The sequence below is a fragment of the Balaenoptera musculus genome, chromosome 8 (assembly GCF_009873245.2).
Source record: "Balaenoptera musculus isolate JJ_BM4_2016_0621 chromosome 8, mBalMus1.pri.v3, whole genome shotgun sequence".
NCBI lineage: Eukaryota > Metazoa > Chordata > Mammalia > Artiodactyla > Balaenopteridae > Balaenoptera > Balaenoptera musculus.
Window position 1 is genome coordinate 101389539 of NC_045792.1, and position 21659 is coordinate 101411197.

Genomic DNA, 21659 nt, shown 5'->3' on the forward strand with positions numbered 1-21659 from the left:
CTAGATAGCTAGTGGGAAGCAGCCACACAGCACAGGGAGATCAGCTTGGTGCTTTGTGTCCACCTAGAGGGGTGGGATAGGGAAGGTGGGAGGGAGTTGCATGAGGGAGGAGATATGGGGATATATGTATATGTATAGCTGATTCACTTTGTTATACAGCAGAAACTAACACAAGATTGTAAAACAATTTTACTCCAATAAAGATGTAAAAAAAAAAAAATTAAAAAGAATTTTGAAAAATTAAAAGATAAAATTTATATTTCATATATATTAAAAAACATGTTTAGTGAAATGTAATAATTTAATAGTTAAAAGCAAACAATTAATTATAAAACTCTTTGTAACATTTATAAAGTCTATTTTTTTTTCTAACATCATGAGTCTTTTTAAGGAAAGAAGTATAATAAACACTGGAGTTTTAAAGAAATTGCTCAAGGGACACTGAGCAGTTACTGAGAGAAATGCAAGAGACTAAAAAATATGAAAAGATGGTCAAACTCAATAATAACAAAATTAGAAAATTAAAATTTTTATGTCACTTAAAACTTATAAGGTTCATCAGATTAAAGTCGAACAGTATTATAGAGGATGTGGGAAAACCAAAATTTCTGGGGATACTTGCTGTAGTATAATTTGGCACAATCTTTATGAGGCTATTTTAAAAATACAACTAAATTTAAAGGGCATAACCTTTATTTTAGAAACTGAATGGGAAGAACTTAACCTTAAAGAAGTAAATAATGAAAAGGAATAGAATGCATGTATTAGGCTGTTCATAAATGAAAGTTTCAAAGTAAAACTGAAAACGACCTTAATTTTCTGATTTAATAAATTCAAATATATCCATCCAAACTGCTTCCACTTCTGTTATTACAAAGGATAACTGTATGCATTGAAGAGGGGGAAAAAACAACGTTAAGTTAGGAAATGAGGAAAAACCCAAAATGTATAACAGGACACTATTCTTACGGTGAGAAATAAAGGTCTATATATTTAGCCAAAATATTAACATTAGTATCTATGTGTGTTAATACAGCCTAGATCTTTTGTGAAGTAAAATTTTATTTCCAACTTTTTCTGTGAAGAATTTTTAATTCTATAGTGAAAGAAAATAAAAAAACTATTTTCCATAGTGGAAAGAAAAGATTATTTGTGTATATTTGCAAATTTCCTTGTCCTAGGGGAAAGAAGAAGTAGTTTTCTATAATGGGGCTGTGGGACTTACAGGAGCCCCATCTCACCACCCCTTCCTGCCTCTATGAATCTAAAGCTGGGACCTTCCAGAACCCAATTTATGGCAAGTCCTGGCCAAGCTGGCCAATAGACCTACTTCTTCCAACAACTACTCATTTCAGCTTGTGGAGGCTCAACAGCCCCTCCTAACCCTGACCCCTCTTCCTTAGGCACTCATCAGACCCCTCCTTGAATCAAGCTCCCATTCCTTATCCTGCCAAAGTGCCCCTCTGGGGACATCTACTCTAAGGCCAGGGATCACCCAAAGGCTCCCTGAATATCCCCCCTCCCTGAAAAAAATTCTGAATAGACTGGCCTTTCTCTACACAGGACCCTTCTCTGTGAGACTGGGAAGTGCATGGAGTTGTGCAGGCAGGGGAAGAGGTTGCTGAGCAAGATGTCAATCCCATCCCATCTGTGCTCCTTGAAACTGCCACGTGTCACCTACACAACTCAGTGAACTCAGGTATGTGGTTTGAAGTAACTTCTCTCCATTTTGCACTCTGGACTCAAGTCACTGACTGTGGTTGCTCATTTTTCCCAGTAAATGTGAGACTGTAACTACAAAGTGAATCCTTGGAATTCCCTGGCAATTCTACTATATTTGCAGGATGATTTAACCCTGACTTTAGAGCAGGACCAGTCTTCCAGTTTATGTACCCAGTCCTCTCTCCTCAGACTTACAACACTGCTTCTCCTACAGGTATACTACCTGATGGGCACCCAGTTAGTTATCTCAATAAGGGGAAAAATAACAGAGGAGACCTCATTTTTACACATGTCTTTACCACAAACGCTGCATTTTTTCATTTGCACAGCATGACCTTCTCCTGACCAAAGCCAAACATTTCATTTTTTAAGGAATCTCATTTCCCCACATCTACTCAAAGACTTGGCTTCTATGAATATCTCTATTCTCTCTTCAACATCCCTCTTTCTCTGGTTACTAAATTTTATGAGTTTTGTTCATCTCCATCTTGTCCAAGTTTTTACTTTTCCTTCTTTAAAAATTTAATTATAGAACTTACTTATCTACAGAAAACAATTTTTAAAAAGACACTCATATATACACCATATACACAAAAATTAAACAGTTATTACTAGTTCATAGTACAGAGCTTTCCTTAAGAAAGGAGGAAGGAGGAAGGCTCTGATACTGGGGATGAGAGACTAAGCATACTTCCTCTGGTCTCTGACTAAATGCACCTTGAAACCTGAAAGAAAGCAGTGCAGGAATGCCCCAGGCTAAACAAACCACAGGGTCAGCACAAGGCCCCACCCATCAGCAAACAGGCTGCTTAAAGACTTCCTGAGCCCACAGCCACTTCTAAACACGCCACTTGACACAGCCCTGTCCACCAGAGGGACAAGACACAGCTCCACCCACCAGTGGGTAGGTACCAGCCCCTCCCACCAGGAAGCCTGTACACACCTCTAGACCAGCCTCACCCACCAGGAGGCAAACACAAGAAGCAAGAAAACTACAATCCTTCAGCCTATAGCACTGAGTTTGCAAACACAGGTCAGAGACGACCCTGGGGCCAGCTGGTCCCTGGCCCTAGGTTGACGAGAAAGGATTGTACTCCTGGGACACATAGGACATCCGCTAGAGAGGGCCACTTCTCCAAGTCAAGAAATGTAACTAAGCTACTACATACACAAAATGCAAATACAATTTTAAACAAAATGAGACACCAAAAGGATATGTTCCAGATGAAGGAACAAGATAAAGCACCAGAAGAACAACTAAGTGAAGTGCAGATAGGCAATCTACCTGAGAAAGAGTTCAGAATAATGATCATAGATGATCCAAGAACTCAGGAAAAGAATGAATGCAAAGAGTGAGAAGTTACAAGAAGTTTTTAGCAAAGAGTTAGAAAATACAAAGAATAACCAGAGTTGAAGAATACAATAACTGAAATTTAAAGTACACTAGAAGGAATCAATAGCAGAATAAATGAGGCAGAAGACCAAATCAATGAGCTGGAAGATGGAGTGGTGGAAAGACTGCCACAGAACAGAATAAAGAAAAAAATTGAAAAGAAATGAGGATAGTTTAAGAGACCTCTGGTACAATGTCAAACACAACAACATTCGAATTATAGGGGTCACAGAAGGAGAAGAGAGAAGGGCCTGAGAAAATTTTTGAAGAGATAATAGCTGAAAACTTCCCTAACATGGGAAAAGAAACAGTCACCCAAGTCCAGAAAGCACAGAGTCCCATACAGGATTAACCCAAGGAGCAACACATCAAGACACGTAGCAATTAAACTGACAGAAATTAAAGACAAAGAGAAAATATTAAAAGCAACAAGGGAAAAGCAACAAATAACATCCAACAGAATACTCATAAGACTATCAGCTGATTTTTCAGCAGGAACTCTGCAGGCCAGAAGGAAGTTGCACAACATAGTTAAAGTAATGAAAGGGAAGAAACTACAACCAAGAATACTCTACCCAGCATGGCTCTCATTCAGATTTGACAGAGAAATCAAAAGCTTTACAGATAAACAAAAGCTAAGAGAATTCGGCACCACAAGACCAGTTTTACAACAAATGCTAAAGGAACTTCTCTAAGTGAAATACAAAAGGCCACAGCTCAAAACAAGAAAATTACAAAATGGGAAAGCTCACCAATAAAGACAAACATACAGTAAAGGCAGGCAATCATCCACACACAAATATGATATCAGAACCAGTAAACATGAGAGGAGGAGAATACAAATGCAGCATATTGGAAATGCATTTCAAATTAAGAGATCAGCAATGTAAAACAATCTTGTATACTTATAGACTGCTATATCAGAACCTCATGGTAACTGCAAACGAAAAATCTATAATATACATGCAAAAAAGAAAAATGAATCCAAACAAATCACAAGAGAAGAGAACAAAAGAGGAAAGGAAGAAAAAAAGACATACAAAAACAAATCCAAAACAATTAACAAAACGGCAATAAGAATATATATATATGGATAATTACCTTAAATGTAAACAGATGAAATGCTCCAAATAAAAGAGATAGACTGGCTGAATGGATACAAAACAAGGCCCGTATATATGTTGTCTACAAGAGACCCACTTCAGATCTAGAGACACAAACAGACTGAAAGTAAGGGGATGGAAAAAGGTATTCCATGCAATTGGAAATCAAAAGTAAGGTGGAGTAGCAATAATTATATCAGACAAAATAGACTTTAAAATGAAGACTGTTAAAACTAAAGACAAAGAAAAACATGACAAAATGATCAAGGAATCAATCCAAGAAGAGGATATAACAACTGTAAATATATATACACCCAACATAGGAGCACCTCAATATATAAGGCAAATACAAACAGTCATAAAAGGAGACATTGACAGTAACACAATAATAGTGGGGGACTTTAACACCCCACTTACATCAATGGAAGTTCATCCAGACCAAAAAAAAAAAAAAAATCAATAAGGAAACAGGCCTTAAGTGACACATTAGACCAGATAGACTTGATATTTATAGAGCATTCCATCCAAAAGCAGCAGAATACACATTCTTTTCAAGTGCAAATAGAACATTCTTCAGAATTGGTCACATGCTGAACCACAAAGGAGGTCTTGGTAAATTTAAGAAAATTGAAATCATATTAAGTAACTTCTCCAACCACAAGGCTATGAGGTTAGAAGTCAACTACAAGAAAAAAATTGTGAAAAACACAAACACATGTAGCCTAAACAATATGCTACTAAACAACAAATGGATCACTTGGAAATCAAAGAGGAAATTAAAAAATACCTAGAGACAAATGAAAACAAAAACATGACAATCCACCACCTATGGGACACAGCAAAAGCAGTTCTAAGAGGGAACTTTATAGTGATACAAGTTTACCTCAGAAAAAAAGAAAAATCTCAAATAACCATCCTAACCTTACACCTAAAGCAAATAGAGAAATAAAAACAAAACCCAGTGTTAGTAGAAGGAAAGAAATCATAAAAATCAGAGAAGAAATAAATGAAAGACTAAGAAAACAATAGAAAAGATCAATGAAACTAAAAGCTGGTTCTTTGAAAAGATAAACAAAACTGAAAAACCTTTAGCTAGACACATCAAGGAAAAAAAGAAAAGGCTTCCCTGGTGGCGCAGTGGTTGAGAATCTGCCTGCCAATGCAGGGGACACGGGTTCGAGCCCTGGTCTGGGAAGATCCCACATGCCGCGGAGCAACTAGGCCCGTGAGCCACAATTACTGAGCCTGCGCGTCTGGAGCCTGTGCTCCGCAACAAGAGAGGCCGTGATAGTGAGAGGCCCGCACACCGCGATGAAGAGTGGCCCCCACTTGCCGCAACTAGAGAAAGCCCTTGCACAGAAATGAAGACTCAACACAGCCATAAATAAATAAATAAATAAGTAAATTAAAAAAAATAGAATGTACACTTAAAAAAAAAAATTATCCCCAGTGATTGTTTAAAAAAAAAAAAAAAAGAAAAAAAAGAAAGACAGCCCAAAGCAGTAAAATTAGAAATGAAAAATGAGAACTTACAACAGACACCACAGAAATACAAAAGACCATAACAGAGTACTACAGGCAACTACATGCCAATAAAATGGAAAACCTAGAAGAAATGGACCAATTCTTAGAAAGGTACACTCTCCCAAGATGGAACTAGGAAGAAATAGAAAATATGAATAGGCAAATTATAAGTATTGAAATTGAATCTGTGATTTAAAAACTCCCAATAAACGAAAGTCCAGGACCAGCTGGCTTCACAGATGAATTCTATCAGACATTTGGAGAAGAATTAACACCTATCCTTCTGAAATTATTTTTAAAAATTGCAGAGGAAGGAACACTTTTATACTCATTCTACAAGGTCCCCATCACCCTGATACCAAAATCAGACAAAGATACCACAAAAAAAAGGAAATGACAGGCTGATATCACTGATTAACATAGACGTAAAAATCCTCCACAAAATACTAGCAAACCAAATTCAACAATACAATATAGGGATCATACACCATAATCAAGTGGCATTTATCCTAGGGATGCAAGGATTTTTCAATATCCACAAATCAATCAGTGTGATACTCTACATTAACAAACTGAAGAATAAAAACCATATGAAAAAAAAAAAGAAAAAAAAAAAACAAAAAAAACCATATGATCATCTCAATAGAGGCAGAAAAATCTCTTGATAAAATTCAACATCCATTTATGATGAAAAAACTCTCCAGAAAGTGGGCATAGAGAGAACCAACCTCAACATAATAAAGGCCATATATGACAAACCCACAGCTAACATCATACTCAATTGTGAAAAGCTGAAAACATTACCTCTAAGATCGGGAACAAGACAAGGACGTCCACTCTTGCCAATGTTATTCAACATAGTTTTGGAAGTCCTAACCACAGCAATCAGAGAAGAAAAAGAAATAAAAGGGATTCAGACTGGAAAAGAAGAAGTAAAACTGTCACTGTTTGCAAATGACATGATACTATACATAGAAAATCCTAAAGATGTACCATAAAACCACTAGAGCTCATCAATGAATTCGGTAATTCAGCAGGATAGAAAATTAATACAGAGAAATCTGTGGCATTTTTATACACTAACAATGAAAGATTAGAAATAGAAATTAAGGAAACAATCCCATTTACCATCACATCAAAAAGAATAAAATACCTAGGAATAAACCCATGTAAGGAGGCAAAAGACCTGTACTCTGAAAACTATAAGACACTGATGAAGGAAACCAAAGATGACACAAACAGATGGGAAGATATATGGTGTTCTTGGATTGAAAGAATCAATATTTTCAGAATGACTATACTACCCAAAGCAATCTACAGACTCAATGCAATACTTATCAAACTACCAATGGCATTTTTCACAGAACAAGAACAAAATATTTTAAAATTTATATAGAAACACAAGAGACCACCAACAACCAAAGCAATCTTGAGAAAGAAAAACAGAGCTGGAGGAATCAGGCTCCCTGACTTCAGACTATGCTACAAAGATACAGCAATCAAAACAGTATGGCATGGGCACCAAAACAGAAATATAGATCAATGGAACAGGATAGAAAGCTCAGAGATAAACCCACCACCTATGGTCAATTAATCTAAGACAAAGGAGGCAAGACTATACCATGGTGGAAAGACAGTCTCTTCAATAAGTGGTGCTGGGAAAACTGGACAGCTACATGTAGAAGAATGAAATTAGAACATTCTCTAACACCATACACAAAAGTAAACTCAAAATGGATTGAAGACCTAAATGTACAACAGGATACCACAAAACTCCTAGAGGAAAATATAGGTAGGACACTCTTTGACATAAATTGCAGCAATATCTTTTTGGGTCCACCTCCTAGAGTAATGGATTTAAAAACAAAAATAAACAAATGGGACCAAATTAAACTTAAAACGTTTTGCACAGCAAAGGAAACCATAAACAAAATAAAAAGACAACATACAGAGTGGGAGAAAATTTTTGCAAATGATGCAACCAACAAGGGATTAATCTCCAAAATATACAAACAACACATACAGCTCAATATCAAAAAAGAAACAACCCAATCAAAAAAATGGGCACAAGATCTAAATGGACATTTCTCCAAAGAAGACATACAGATGGCCAAAAAGCACATGAAGAGATGCTCCACATCGATAATTATTAGAGAAATGCAAATCAAAAGTACAATGAGGTATCACCTCACACCATTCAGAATGGCCATCATCAAAAAAGTCTACAAATAGCAAATGCTGAAAAGAGTGTTGAGAAAAAGAAACCCTCCTACACTGTGGGTGGGATTGTAAATTAGTACAGCCACTATGGAGAACAGTATGGAGGTTCTGCAAGAAACTAAAATAGAGCTACGATATTATCCTGCAACCCCACTCCTGGACATATATCTGGAGAAAATCATAATTTGAAAAAATACATGCACCCCAATGTTCATAGCAACACTATTTACAATAGGCAAGACATGTAAGCAACCTAAATGTCCATCAACATATGAATGGATATGTATGTGTATAAACATATATATATATGTATGTATATAAACATATATATAATGAAATATTACTCAACCATAAAAAAGAATGAAATAATGCCATTTGCAGCAAAATGGATGGACCTAGAAATTGTCATACTAAGTGCAGTAAACTGGACAGAAAGATAAATATCATATGACATCGTTTATATGTGTAATCTAAAAAAAGAGATACAAATGAACTTATTTCCAAAACGGAAAGAGACTCACAGACATAGAAAGCAAACTTATGGTTACCGAAGGGGAAAGGGGGTGGGGGGAGAGAAAATTAGGAGGTTGGGATTAACATATACACACTACTATATATGAAATAGATAACAAACAAGGACCTACTCTATAGCACCGGGAACTATATTCAATATCCTGTAATAACAGATAAGTGTTATTATATAGTTTCTAGTCCCTTGCTACAGTGATCTGTGTTTCTATTGATATTTTTTCTTAATTCCTTTAGCATCTTTATTACCTCCTTTTAGAACTGGGGTTGTAATAGACTGGTGAGGTCTGCTTTGTTTTTTCAGAGGATCTCTCATGTTCTTTTAATTAGGAGTAGTTCCTCTGAATTTTCATTTTACTTAACTTTCTCTATCTCTATGAATTTAGGGGAAACAGTTATATATTGTGCTGTTGAAGGGGTGTTTTAGATGGGAGCATCCTGGTGTAGACCGTGTGTGTCCAATATCTTTGGTTCAAGGGCTGGTTTGTAATGGAGGCTAGCCATGTCTTCTCTCAGGTTGGTGCGGTTGGTTTTGGGGGATCTAAAGCCAGTCCAGAGTGAGGCAGGAATTCCTCTCCTCTCCATGCCTATCACCATGCTCTCATGGGCGGGTCTGCTCCCCAGTTTTTGGAGTAGAAGCTCTGAAAGTCAGGTTCCATCTGGTTTCTTTCCCCTTGAGTGCATGCCCTGCCCAAAAAGAAGGGAGTATGGAAGCAATTGAGGTCCGTGTGCTCACAGAGAACTGAAGCGCTGCCTGTGTTGTTGTCCACAGCTCCACTCAGATGCACCCCATCTTTTTCCCTGATGTGTTCATCCCAGATCTAGTGCAAGGCTGTGGTGTGGAGTGGCCAGGCTGGTGCGTTCACTAGACTGGGGCTTGGGGTCAGGGCGCTATGGCTGCAGGAATTGAGGTGGCTGCACTTCTGTCAGGTATATGGGCTGTCTCACTGGCAGTATTCTCCCAGGACCTCTCTGCCCCAGATCCAGCAGTAAGATGTGCTGTGGAGTGAGTAGGGGTGGGATGTTTGCCCCCTCAGATTGGGGAGTGCAGCGAGGCGGTAGCTGCCAGTTCAAAGGTCTGTCCACCCTGATTATTGGAGCCAAAATGTGTGCTCTCCTTGTGTGTAGGGTCAAGGTTCCTCCAGCTCATCTATCTGTCCCAGAGGTTCTCCCAGCCACCAAGAGGTCTTGTCTCATCCACGCAGGAACCCAGATTGCGATGTCCAGGCTGTGATTCAACCAGATAGCTCCTCAGGGTGAGGGTCTGCCCCTGCAAAACTTCTCTCTTACTTGAAGATCCCTTTCCAGGGCTGGGATCCTGACCATAGGCATTTTTTCTGTCCTCCTCTGTTATGTGGAAATCTTTCTTGCAGCTTTGTTTGCATAGGAGTTCTTCTGACAATTTCCATTCAGTATTCTGTGAGAATTATTCCACATGTTGATGTATTTTTCATGTGTGTAAGGATTGGTGAGCTCCACATCCTCCCAATCCATTTTGATCCCTCCCCTCTTTATAACAACTTTTAAATGACAGAGGTTAAATAATGGAAAACAGATCACTAGATGCTAAAGGTAGGAAAGGGAATGACAGGAGCAAGGGTTGGTGGTACATTTATAAGAGTACTAAAACAGGATTTCCTGTGGAGAGGGAATTATTTAGTATCTTGACTATGGCGGTGGGCACAGGAAGCTACAGGTGATAAAACTATACAGTTCTAATTACATGCACACACAAACACAAGTACAGGAAAACCTGACTGGGGAAATCTGAATAAGATCAGTAGACTGTGTCACTCTCAATATCTTAGCTGTGATTATTATACTATAATTTTATAAATATTATTATTGGGGGAAACTGAGTGCACGCAGATTCTCATTATATTTTTTCTTGCTACTGCATGTGAATCTTCAATAATATCAATAAACATTTCAATTAAAAGTATACCAGATTGGAAGTTGTAGCATGTAAACTGTAAGCATAAGAAACCTGGAATTGTTATATTAATATAAGTAAAATACATACTGGAAATCGAGAAGCATTACTAGATGTAAAGAGGCCAGGAGCATCTTGATAAAATGGCCAATTCATCAGGATTCTGACCAGTAGCACATAAAAGATCCTTAATATATTCTGTAATGGAAAACCTCAGAAGATAAATCCTTAGGTGAGCTCACCTCTGTCTTTCTCCAGTATCTCTATCTGAAGGAATTTACAATTATTTTGAGTTCTGGGTGTGACTGAAACTGAAGCACAATATCAGTTGCTAAAAGGTAGTAATTGCACCATATTCCACTATGCTTTAATTAGAAACAAAGGATTATATTTTGTTAATTATTGTAATTTAAAGTCAGTATAAACAAGAAAAACACTTGCTTTCTGTTCTTTCCCCAGAAAAATCATAAAGCATTCACTTCTGTGTCTCTCAAATTCCATTTTCTGGAAATGACTGAAGACTGTAGCAGGCATATTTTAGATTATTTAGAGACCATGTACATGCCAAAGTCCAATGTTGATTTTACAGAATCACTGAGAAGAAGCACGTTAAGTGAGTAAACCTTTAAACAGATTTAATGTTCATGAGATAGAAGTATCTTTGGTAAATAATTTTCTCTATGGCTTTACTTAAAAAACTAATACCTCGTGATTCCAGACAGATTGGGGAAACTGCTTCCAATGTTCTGGTGCAGTAGCGAAGTGATGAGAACCATTGATGAGAAACTGATGTGAGGTCACATAGATTTAGTGTGAGTTAATGAAAGGAAACATTTTTCTCCCTTTGAACTTATCTCTACAAATTCATTGTGAGTTTTCTTGAAAATTGCCTCTTCACAATGGCCTTTGAGGAGCTCCTGAATGAAGTTGGTGGCCTGGGAAAATTCCAGATCATTCAGATGGTTTTCATTCTTCCTCCGGTCATGATAGCAGCCTGTCACATACTGCTGGAGAACTTCACTGCAGCCATTCCTGGTCATCGCTGCTGGGTCCCTATCCTTGATAATGACACTGTCTCTGATAATGACACTGGGGTCCTCAGCCCTGATGTCCTCCTGAGAATCTTCATCCCGTTGGATTCTAACTTGAAACCAGAGAAATGTCATCGCTTCCTCCTCCCCCAGTGGCAGCTCCTTCAACTGAACGGGACCTTCCCCAACATGACTGACCTGGACACGGAGCCCTGTGTGGATGGCTGGGTGTATGACCGAAGCTCCTTCTCCTCCACCATCGTGACTGAGGTAAAGGCCCCATTTACCTCTTCTGAGTACATGGTGTGGGTGTTTAGAATAACATAAATAGGCACTGTTCAAATATTCAGTTACTGAGTAGATAGTATAACCAGCTCTCTTTTATTCTTTCAGTGATTGTTTATCTTTTTAATTGCCAAACACTTACATTACCACTGAGGATGATGAAATCAATAAACCGGTTATGAATTTTACTATCACAAAGCTTAAAATTTAATGTGAATATTGACGTTTAGACAAGGACATACTTAATATAATGTGTGAAAAATTATTCTTGGTCACTTGTTCTCAGTCTAGTTGCAATTGGAAATATTTGTATTAACTTTTAAAAATTCCATTTCCTGGGCTTCCCTGGTGGCGCAGTGGTTGAGAATCTGCCTGCCAATGCAGGGGACACAGGTTCGAGCCCTGGTCTGGGAGGATCCCACATGCCGTGGAGCGACTAGGCCCGTGAGCCACAATTGCTGAGCCTGCGCGTCTGGAGCCTGTGCTCCGCAACAAGAGAGGCCGTGATAGTGAGAGGCCCGCGCACCGCGATGAAGACTGGCCCCCACTTGCCGCAACTAGAGAAAGCCCTCACACAGAAACGAAGACCCAACACAGCCATAAATAAATAAAATAAAATAAATATAAATAAATAAATTAATTAATTTAAAAATTTCCATTTCCTGACTGATTGTCAGAGAAACAAATCAGAATGTATTTCACTATAGGCGTGATCCAGGCATCAGTGATTAAAAAAAATAAACAAACCTCAATTTTTCCAATGTGTGACAAAGATTGAGAACCACTGAGGTAGGCAGTGCTCAGTCAATATAAAGATTGGCCCTGGTATAACCTGGGACAGTGAGCTGAGGATCTAGAGAAAGCCATGCTTAAGCTGAGACATGAATGATACAGATGAGTAGATGTAGTAAAGGAAATCACAGGACGTGTTCACTGAGGGCTATTGGAGTGAGTGCACATCGAGTGTTAAAAGATGCTGTGAAGCTCCTCTGTGCTGGTTTCCTTCTCTTCCAGTGGGACCTTGTATGTGATTATCAGTCGCAGAAACCAGTGGTTCAATCCTTATTCATGGCTGGAATGCTGGTGGGGGGCCTCATATATGGCCATCTCTCAGACAGGTGAGTGTCTCCAGATCACTGCTGCCATTCCTCTGTGGTGTTTTCACAGTTTATGATTAATTCTTTCATAAAGATTCTTTATTGAGTACCAATATACAATTTATACCGTTGTGGGTTGCCTTGGTTCCAAGGGAGCTATAGATGGAAATGCAGAATTAGAATCATTGTGATGAATGTCATTTTGTTGCCACAGAGCTCTCTGTACTGGACACAGAAATGACCTCTTCATAAGATCTGGGTGCATTTCAGAATAGTAGTTAGAGGTGAGTTACCATAAACTTCATTTATAAAGGTGAGAAGGAGTTACCAATGGGAAGTGAGAGAAAGGTGCTTCAAGACAGGAGGTTCTGCCTGTTTGAAGAAACAACATTGTAGGCCTTTCCCAAGGATTCAGTGAGCTAAATGCTTGTGGGTTCTCACATTAGTCCTCATATCATGGTTACCCCACTGTAATTAGTATTGATTTCTATAAAATTTGTGTGCTCAGTGAGATGGTACTGAAGTTGAATTAGAAATAATTGTGGCTATAATCTCTAATTTTGTAAGAGAAAAAAGCCTCATTAGAGGTAATACTTTCAACAATATAAGGTAACTAATCTATAGAACTCAGGAGTCATAATTTTTGGAGTGAGAAGTTTGGGTTATCCTGTGCCTGGCAGGGGTCATCCAAAAGTAAGAGGACCAGCACGGCTGCCACATACTCAAGTCTCCCATGGGGGAAAGTATCCCTTGTCATCTGTAAGCCTAACATCCTTTAATCTTACAGCTGAAAATTGTGGACTCCGAATGTGTCACCTCTCGAATCATGATTCTGTTCTATTGGTTTATGTGTCTCTTTATATGCCAGTACCATACTCTTGATTATTATAGCTTTGTAATATAGCTTGAAATAGACAATGTTCTGCTTCTAGCTTGGATCTTTGTCAGGATTGCTTTGACTATTTGGGTTCATTTGTGATTTCATATAAATTTTTGGACAGTTTTTTTCTGTTTCTGTGAAAGATGCCACTGGAATTTTGATAGATATTGCACTGAATCTATAGATGGCTCTGGGTAGTGTGGACATTTTAAAAATATTAATTTTTCCCATCCATGAACATGAGTTCTTTCCATTTATTTTTGTCCACTTCCATTTCTTTCATCATCTTGTTTTTTTCAGTGTCCAGATCTTTCATCTCCTTAATCATTTTATTGTTTTTGATGCTATAGTAAATGGGATTGTTTCTTTTATTACCCTTTTCAGATATTTCATTGTTGGTATATAGTAATGTGTTTGATTTTCATAAGTTGATTTTGTTTCCTGCAACTGTACTGAATTTGTAGATAAGTTCTAACAAAGTTTTTGGTTGAGTCTTCAGTGTTTTCTATATACAAGTTCATATCATCTGTAACAAAAAGAATGTAATTCCTTCTTTCCCATTTGAATGCATTTTACTTCTTTTTCTTGTCTGATAGCTCTGATTAGGACTTCCAGGATTATGCTGATAGGAGTGGTGTGAGTGGGCTCCCTTTATTCCTTTGAACTTAGAGGAAAATCTTGCAAACTGTCACTACTGAGTACAATGTTATCTGAAGGCTTGTCATATATCACCTTTATTGTGTTGAGGTATGTTCCTTCTACACCCAATTAATTGAGCATTTTTATCATGAAAGGATATTGTATTATATAAATGGATTTTTCTTTATCTTTTTTTTTCACACACACACACTGTATTTTATTTTTACAAGAGATAAATAGACTGACACCAAGCAGTGTAAATGGATGACCACAACAAAAGCAACAATTATTGCAATTACCAAACATGAAACACACTCATACTATGTCATAATATTGACATTCAGCCCAGTAATCCTCCACTGTAACAGCTCCTTTACTTTGCAGTGAAAATTGATTTGTATATTCTTTGCCTCTGAGTCCTTGTGGGATTTTTTTTTTAATTCAAACAGAAAGTCACAAAAATTATAATCATCCTCATCAGTTCACTCAGTCCCATGTAATTAATTTTTTTTTCATCTTGATCTTTTGTTAGCACTTTTATGAGTTCATCAGTTTTTCATTAGAGTTCTGAAAATGCTTATTCATTCAGTTCAGCAGTACAGTTACCAGAAACCTGTACTTGTCAGAGTCTTTTCTATGAATTCCTTGAGGATGAAACCCTTTTATAGGAACATATTTGCAAAAGCATCAGAGTACACCCAGAACTGTCTGTAAATGACAAAAGACTTAAAAATGACCACGGTTAAAGATTTGATGAAAGTTCATAGTAGTGCAATTGACAAGGAAATTTAGTTATTTCTGAGATATACATTTTAAAGTAATAGCTAGAATTATGACTTATAACATTATACCAGAACATATAAGATTTTTAGAAATTTCATGTAATGTCTGAAACATTTATATTAACGTATTTCCGTACAGATAACCCAATGAAAGTTTAGTATTAGTTGTTTTGTTTGTTTGTTTGTTTTTTTATACTGCAGGCTCTTATTATTCATCAATTTTATACACATCAGTGTATACATGTGAATCCCAATCGCCCAATTCTGGATTCTTCTTTATCTTTTGAAATGATCATATGATTTTTAACTTTCATTCCATTAATATAGTGTATCATGTGTATTGATTTCCATATGTTGAACTCCTTGCATCCTAGGGATGAATCCCACTTCATCATATTGTATGACCCTTTTAATGTGCTGTTAAATTTTGTTTGCTATTATTTATTTATTTTTTTAAAATTTATTTATTTATTTATTTATTTATTTATTTTTGGCTGTGTTGGGTCTTCATTTCTGTGTGAGGGCTTTCTCTAGTTGTGGCGAGCGGGGGCCACTCTTCATCGCAGTGCACGGGCCTCTCACTATCGCGGCCTCTCTTGTTGTGGAGCACAGGCTCCAGACACGCAGGCTCAGTAGTTGTGGCTCACGGACCCAGTTGCTCTGCGGCATGTGGGATCCTCCCAGACCAGGGCTCGAACCCGTGTCCCCTGCATTGGCAGGCGGATTCTCAACCACTGCACCACCAGGGAAGCCCTGGTTTGCTATTATTTTGATGAGAAATTTTTTGCATCTATATTCATCAGAGATGTTGCACTGTAGTTTTCTTGTTGTGTCCTTATCTGATTTTGATATCTTGAAAATGGTGGTCTTCTAAAATGAGTTTGACCATAATTCAAAAAGATACATGTACCACAAAGTTCATTGCAGCACTATTTACAATAGCCAGGACATGGCAGCAACCTAAATGTCCATCGACAGATGAATGGATGAAGAATATGTGGCACATACATACAATGAAATATTACTCAGCCATGAAAAGGAACGAAATTGAGTTATTTGTAAGGTGGATGGACCTAGAGTCTGTCATACACAGTAAAGTAAGTCAGAAAGAGAAAAACAACAGGAAAATGTATGCTAGCACACATGTATGGAAACTAAAAAAATGGTACTGATGAACCTAGTGGCAGGGCAGGAATAAAGATGCAGACATAGAGAACGGACTTGAGGACACAGGGGGAAGGGGAAGCTGGGACGAAGTGAGAGAGTAGCATTGACATATATACACTACTAAATGTAAAACGGATGGCTAATGGGAAGCTGCTGCATAACACAGGGAGATCAGCTCGATGCTTGGTGATGACCTAGAGGGGTGGGATAGGGAGGGTGGGAGGGAGGCTCAAGAGGGAGGGGATGGGGGATATATGTATACATATAGCTGATTCACTTTGTTGTACAGCAGAAACTAACACAACATTGTACAGTAATTATACTTCAATAAAGATATTAAATAAAAATAAATAAATAAATAAATAAAATGAGTTTGAGACTGTATTCTCCTCTTCAGTGTTTTGGAAATGTTTGAGAAGAGTTGGTGTTTATTCTTCTTCAAATGTTTGTAAGAATTCACCTGTGAAATTATCAGGTCTTTTTAAAAAAGTTTAAATATAGTCAATTTATAGTATTGTATTAGTTTCAAGTACATAAAATTGTGATTCAATATTTTTATAGATTATATTCCATGTAAAGTTATTACAAATTAACAGCTACATTTACCTGTGCTCTACAATTTATCCTTGTGGCTTATCTATTTTATTCATAGTAGTTTATGTCTCTTAATCTCATCCCCTATCTTGCCTCCCCCGCCCTTCCCTTTCCCCATTGGTAACCACTAGTTTGTGAGTCTGTTTCTGTATAATTACATAATTCATTTGTATTATCTTATAGATTCCACATATAAATGAAAACACAGAGTATTTGTCTTTTTCTGTCTGACTTTTTTCTCTAAGCATAATACTCTGTAGGCCCATCCACAGTGTTGCAAATTGTAGAATTTCCTTCTTTTTTATCATTGAGTAATATTCCATTGTATGTATATATGTATATATATATATAATATCTTCTTTATTCATTCATCTGTTGATGGACACTTAGGTTGCTTTCATATCTTTTCTATTGTAAATAATGCTGCTATGAACATTTGTATGCACTTATCTTTTTGAATGGTGTATTTTTTCTTTTCAGATATGTATCCAGAAGTGGTATTGCTGGATCATATGGTAGTCTATTTCTAGTTTTTCTTCCATTGCAAGAACATGGTATATCTCTCCATCTGTGTCATCTTTGATTTCTTTCATCAGTGTCTTACAGTTTCCTGAGTACATGTCTTTTACCTCCTTAGGTAGGTTTATTCCTAGGTATTTTATCCTTATTGTTGCAAAGGTGAATGGGATTGTTTCCTTAATTTCTCTTTCTGATCTTTCATTGTTAGTGTATAGTAATGTAAGAGATTTCTGTGCATTAATTTTGTATCCTGCAATTTTACCAAATTCATTGATTAGTTCTAGTAGGTTTCTGGTGGCATCTTTAGGACTCTCTATGTATAGTATCACGTCATCTGCAAACAGTGACAGTTTTACTTCTTCTTTTCCAATTTGTATTCCTTTTATTTCTTTTTCTTCTCTGATTGTCGTGGCTAGGACTTCCAAAACTATGTTGAATAATAGTGGTGAGAGTACACATCCTTGTCTTGTTCCTGGTCTTAGAGGAAATGCTTTCAATTTTTCACCATTGAGAATGATGTTTGCTATAGGTTTGTTGTATATGGCCTTTATTATGTTGAAGTAGGTTCCGTCTATGCCCAGTTTCTGGAGAGTTTTTATCATAAATGGGTATTGAATTTTGTCAAAAGCTTTTCCTGCATCTATTGAGATGATCATATGGTTTTTATTTTTCAATTTGTTAATATGGTGAATCACATTGATTTATTTGTGTATATTGAAGAATCCTTGCATCACTGAGATGAATCCCATTTGATCATGGTGTATGATGATTTTAATGTGTTGTTGGATTCTGTTTGCTAGTATTTGGTTGAGGATTTTTGCATCTATATTCATCAGTGATATTGGTCTGCAATTTTCTTTTTTTGTAGTGTTTACCTGTTTATATTTTCTATTTCTTCCTGGTACAGTCTTGGAAGGTCATACCTTTCTAAGAATTTGTCCATTTCTTCCTGGTTGTCCAGTTTATTGGCATAGAATTGGTGTAGTTTCTTATGATGCTTTGTATTTCTGCAGTGTCTGTTGTAACTTCTCCTTTTTCATTTGTAATTTTATTGATTTGAGTCTTCTACCTCTTTTTCTTGATGAGTCTGGCTAAATATTTATCAATTTTGTTTATCTTCTCACAGAACCAGCTTTTCGTTTTATTGATCTTTGCTATTGTTTTCTTTGTTTCTATTTCATTTATTTCTGCTCTGATCTTTATGATTTCTTTCCTTCTACGAACTTTGGGTTTTGTTTGTTCTTCTTTCTCTAGTTCCTTTAGGCGTAAGGTTAGATTGTTTATCTGAAACTTTTCTTGATTATTGAGGTAGGATTATATTTGCTATAAACTTCCCTCTTAGAACTGCTTTTGCTGCTTTCCATAGGTTTTGGATCATGGTGCTTTCTTTGTAATTTGTCTTTAGGTATTTTTTAATTTCCTCTTTGATTTCTTCAGTGATCTCTTCGTTATTCAGTAATGTATGGTTTACCCTCCATATGTTTGTGTATTTTACTTTTTTCCCCAGCAATTTATTTCTAATTTCATAGAGTTTTGGTCAGAAAGATGCTTGATATGATTTCAACTTTCTTAAATTTACTGAAGCTTGATTTGTGACCCAAGATGTCATCTATCCTGGAGAATGTTCCGTGTGCACCTGAGAAGAAAGTGTAATCTGTTGTTTTCGGATGGAATGTCCTATAGATATCAATGAAATCTATCTGGTCTATTGTGTCATTTAAAGCTTTTGTTTCCTTATTAATTTTCTGTTTGGATGATCTGTCCTTTGCTGTACGTGAGGTGTTAAAGTCCCCAACTATTATTGTGTTACTGTAGATTTCCTTTTTATAGCAGTTAGCATTTACCTTATGTATTGAGGTGCTCCTTTGTTGGGTGCATATATATTTATAATTGTTATATCTTCTTGTTGGATTAATCTCTTGATCATTAAGTAGTGTCCTTCCTTGTTTCTTATAACATTCTTCATTTTAAAGAGTATTATGTCTGATATGAGTATTGCTACTCCAGCTTTCTTTTGATTTCCATTTGCATGGAATATCTTTTTCCATCCCCTCACTTTCAGACTGTATGTGTCCCTAGGTCTGAAGTGGGTCTCTTGTATACAGCATATATATGGGTCTTGTTTGCATATCCATTCAGGCAGCCTGTGTCTTTTGGCTGGAGCATTTAATCCATTCACATTGAAGGTAATTAACAGTATGTATGTTCCTATTACCATGTTAAAAATTATTTTGGTTTTGTTTTTGTAGGTCCGTCTCTTCTCTTGTGTTTTCCACTTAAAGAAGTTCCTTTAACATTTGTTGTACAGCTGGTTTGGCGGTGCTGAGTTCTTTTAGTTTTTGTTTGTCTGTAAAGCTTTTGATTACTCTGTTGAATCTGAATGAGATCCTTGCTGGCTAGAGTAATCTTAGTTGTAGGTTCTTCCCTTTCATCACTTTAAATATATCATGCCACTCCCTTCTGGCTTGTAGATTTTCTGCTAAGAAATCAGCCGTTACCTTATAAGAGCTCTCTTGTATGTTATCTGTCATTTTTCCCTTGTTGCTTTCAATAATTTTTCTTTGTCTTTAATTTTTTCGATTTGATTACTATGTGTCTTGGCATGTTTCTCCTTGGGTTTATCCTGCTTGGGAGTCTCTGGCTTGGATGAACAATCATCCAAGTGCTTTCTGGACTTGGATGGCTATTTCCCTTCCCATGTTAGGGAAGTTTTCGACTATAATCTCTTCAAATATTTTCTTGCGTCCTTTCTCTTTCTCTTCTCCTTTGGGGACCCCTATAATGTGAATGCTGGTTTGTTAATGTTGTCCCAGACGTCTCTTAGGCTGTCTTCATTTCTTTTCATTCTTTTTTCTTTATTCTTTCCATGGCAGTGATTCCCACCATTCTGTCTTCCAGGTCACTTGTCCGTTCTTCTGCCTCATTTATTCTGCTATTGATTCCTTCTAGTGTATTTTTTTTTCATTTCAGTTATTGTATTGTTCATCTCTGTTTGTTTGTTCTTTAATTCTTCTAGGTGTTTGTTCTTTAATTCTTCTAGGTCTTTGTTAAACATTTCTTACATCTTCTTGATCTTTGCCTCCATTCTTTTTCTAAGGTCCTGGATCATCTTCACTATCATTATTTTGAATTATTTTTTCTGGAGGGTTGCCTATCTCCAATTCATTTGTTTTTCTGGGGTTTTATCTTGTTCCTTCATCTGGTACGTAGCCCTCTGCATTTTCATTTTGTCTGTCCTTCTGTGAATGTGGTTTTCCTTCTACATGATGCAGGATTTTAGTTCTTCTTGCTTCTGCTGTCTGCCCTCTGGTGGATGAGGCTATCTAATAGGCTTGTGGAAGCTTACTGATGGTAGGGGCTAGTGTGGGTGGAGCTGGATGTTGCTCTTTTGGGCAGAGCTCAGTAAAACTTTTCTGCCTGTCTGCTGATTGGTGGGGCTGAGTCCCCTCCCTGTTGGTTGTTTGGCCTGTGATGACATAGCATTGGAGGCTATAGGCTCTTTGGTGGGGCTAATGGCAGACTCTGGGAGGGCTCATGCCAAGGAGTACTTCCCAGAATTTCTGCTGCCAGTGTCCTTGTCTCCGTGATGAGCCACAGCCCTGGCCTCTGCAGGAGACCCTCCAACACTAGCAGGTATGTCTGGTTCAATGTCCTATGGGGTCACAGTTCCTTCCGCCTGGGTCCTGATGTGCACACTACTTTGTGTGTGTCCTCCAAGAGTGGAGTCTCTGTTTCTCCCAGTCCTGTCAAAGTCCTGCAATCAAATCCTGCTAGCCTTCAAAGTTTGATTCTCTGGGGATTCCTCCTCCCATTGCCAGACCCCCAGGTTGGGAAGCCTGACATGGGGCTCAGAACCTTCACTCCAGTGCATGGACTTCTGTGGTATGATTGTTCTCCAGTTTGTGAGTCATGCACCCTGTGGTTACGGGATTTGATTTTATTGTTTGCGCCCCTTCTACCATCTCATTGCAGCTTCTTCTTTGTCTTTGGATGTGAGGTATATTTTTTGATGAGTTCCAGTGTATCCCTGTTGATGATTGTTCAGCAGTTAGTTGTGATTCCAGTGCTCTTGCAAGAGGGAGTGAGTGCACGTCCTTTTACTCTGCTATCGTGAATCCAACGCCAATACTTCTTGAACTCTTCCATAAAACAGAAGAGGAGGAAAATTTCCTAACTCATATTATAATACCAGTGTTCTTATGATATCAAAGCTAGATAATGACATCAGAAAAACGAAAGTTA

At 37.4% G+C, this 21659-nt stretch overlaps 1 protein-coding gene across 2 annotated transcripts in view; it reads left to right on the plus strand.

Moving 5' to 3' along the window:
- The first annotated feature begins 1626 nt into the window (after window positions 1–1626).
- SLC22A10 (solute carrier family 22 member 10) overlaps window positions 1627–21659 on the plus strand; it is a 33420-nt gene continuing 13387 nt past the window's right edge. Inside the window, exons 1-3 of one of the 2 annotated variants that reach the window (XM_036861037.1) lie at window positions 1627–1699; window positions 11608–11724; window positions 12754–12857. In XM_036861037.1, coding sequence (XP_036716932.1) covers window positions 11644–11724; window positions 12754–12857 — 185 coding nt within the window. In that variant the 5' untranslated portion in view covers window positions 1627–1699; window positions 11608–11643. Of the gene's footprint in view, window positions 1700–11159; window positions 11725–12753; window positions 12858–21659 lie in introns of those variants that run through there. The other variant, XM_036861036.1, reaches the window with a different exon arrangement.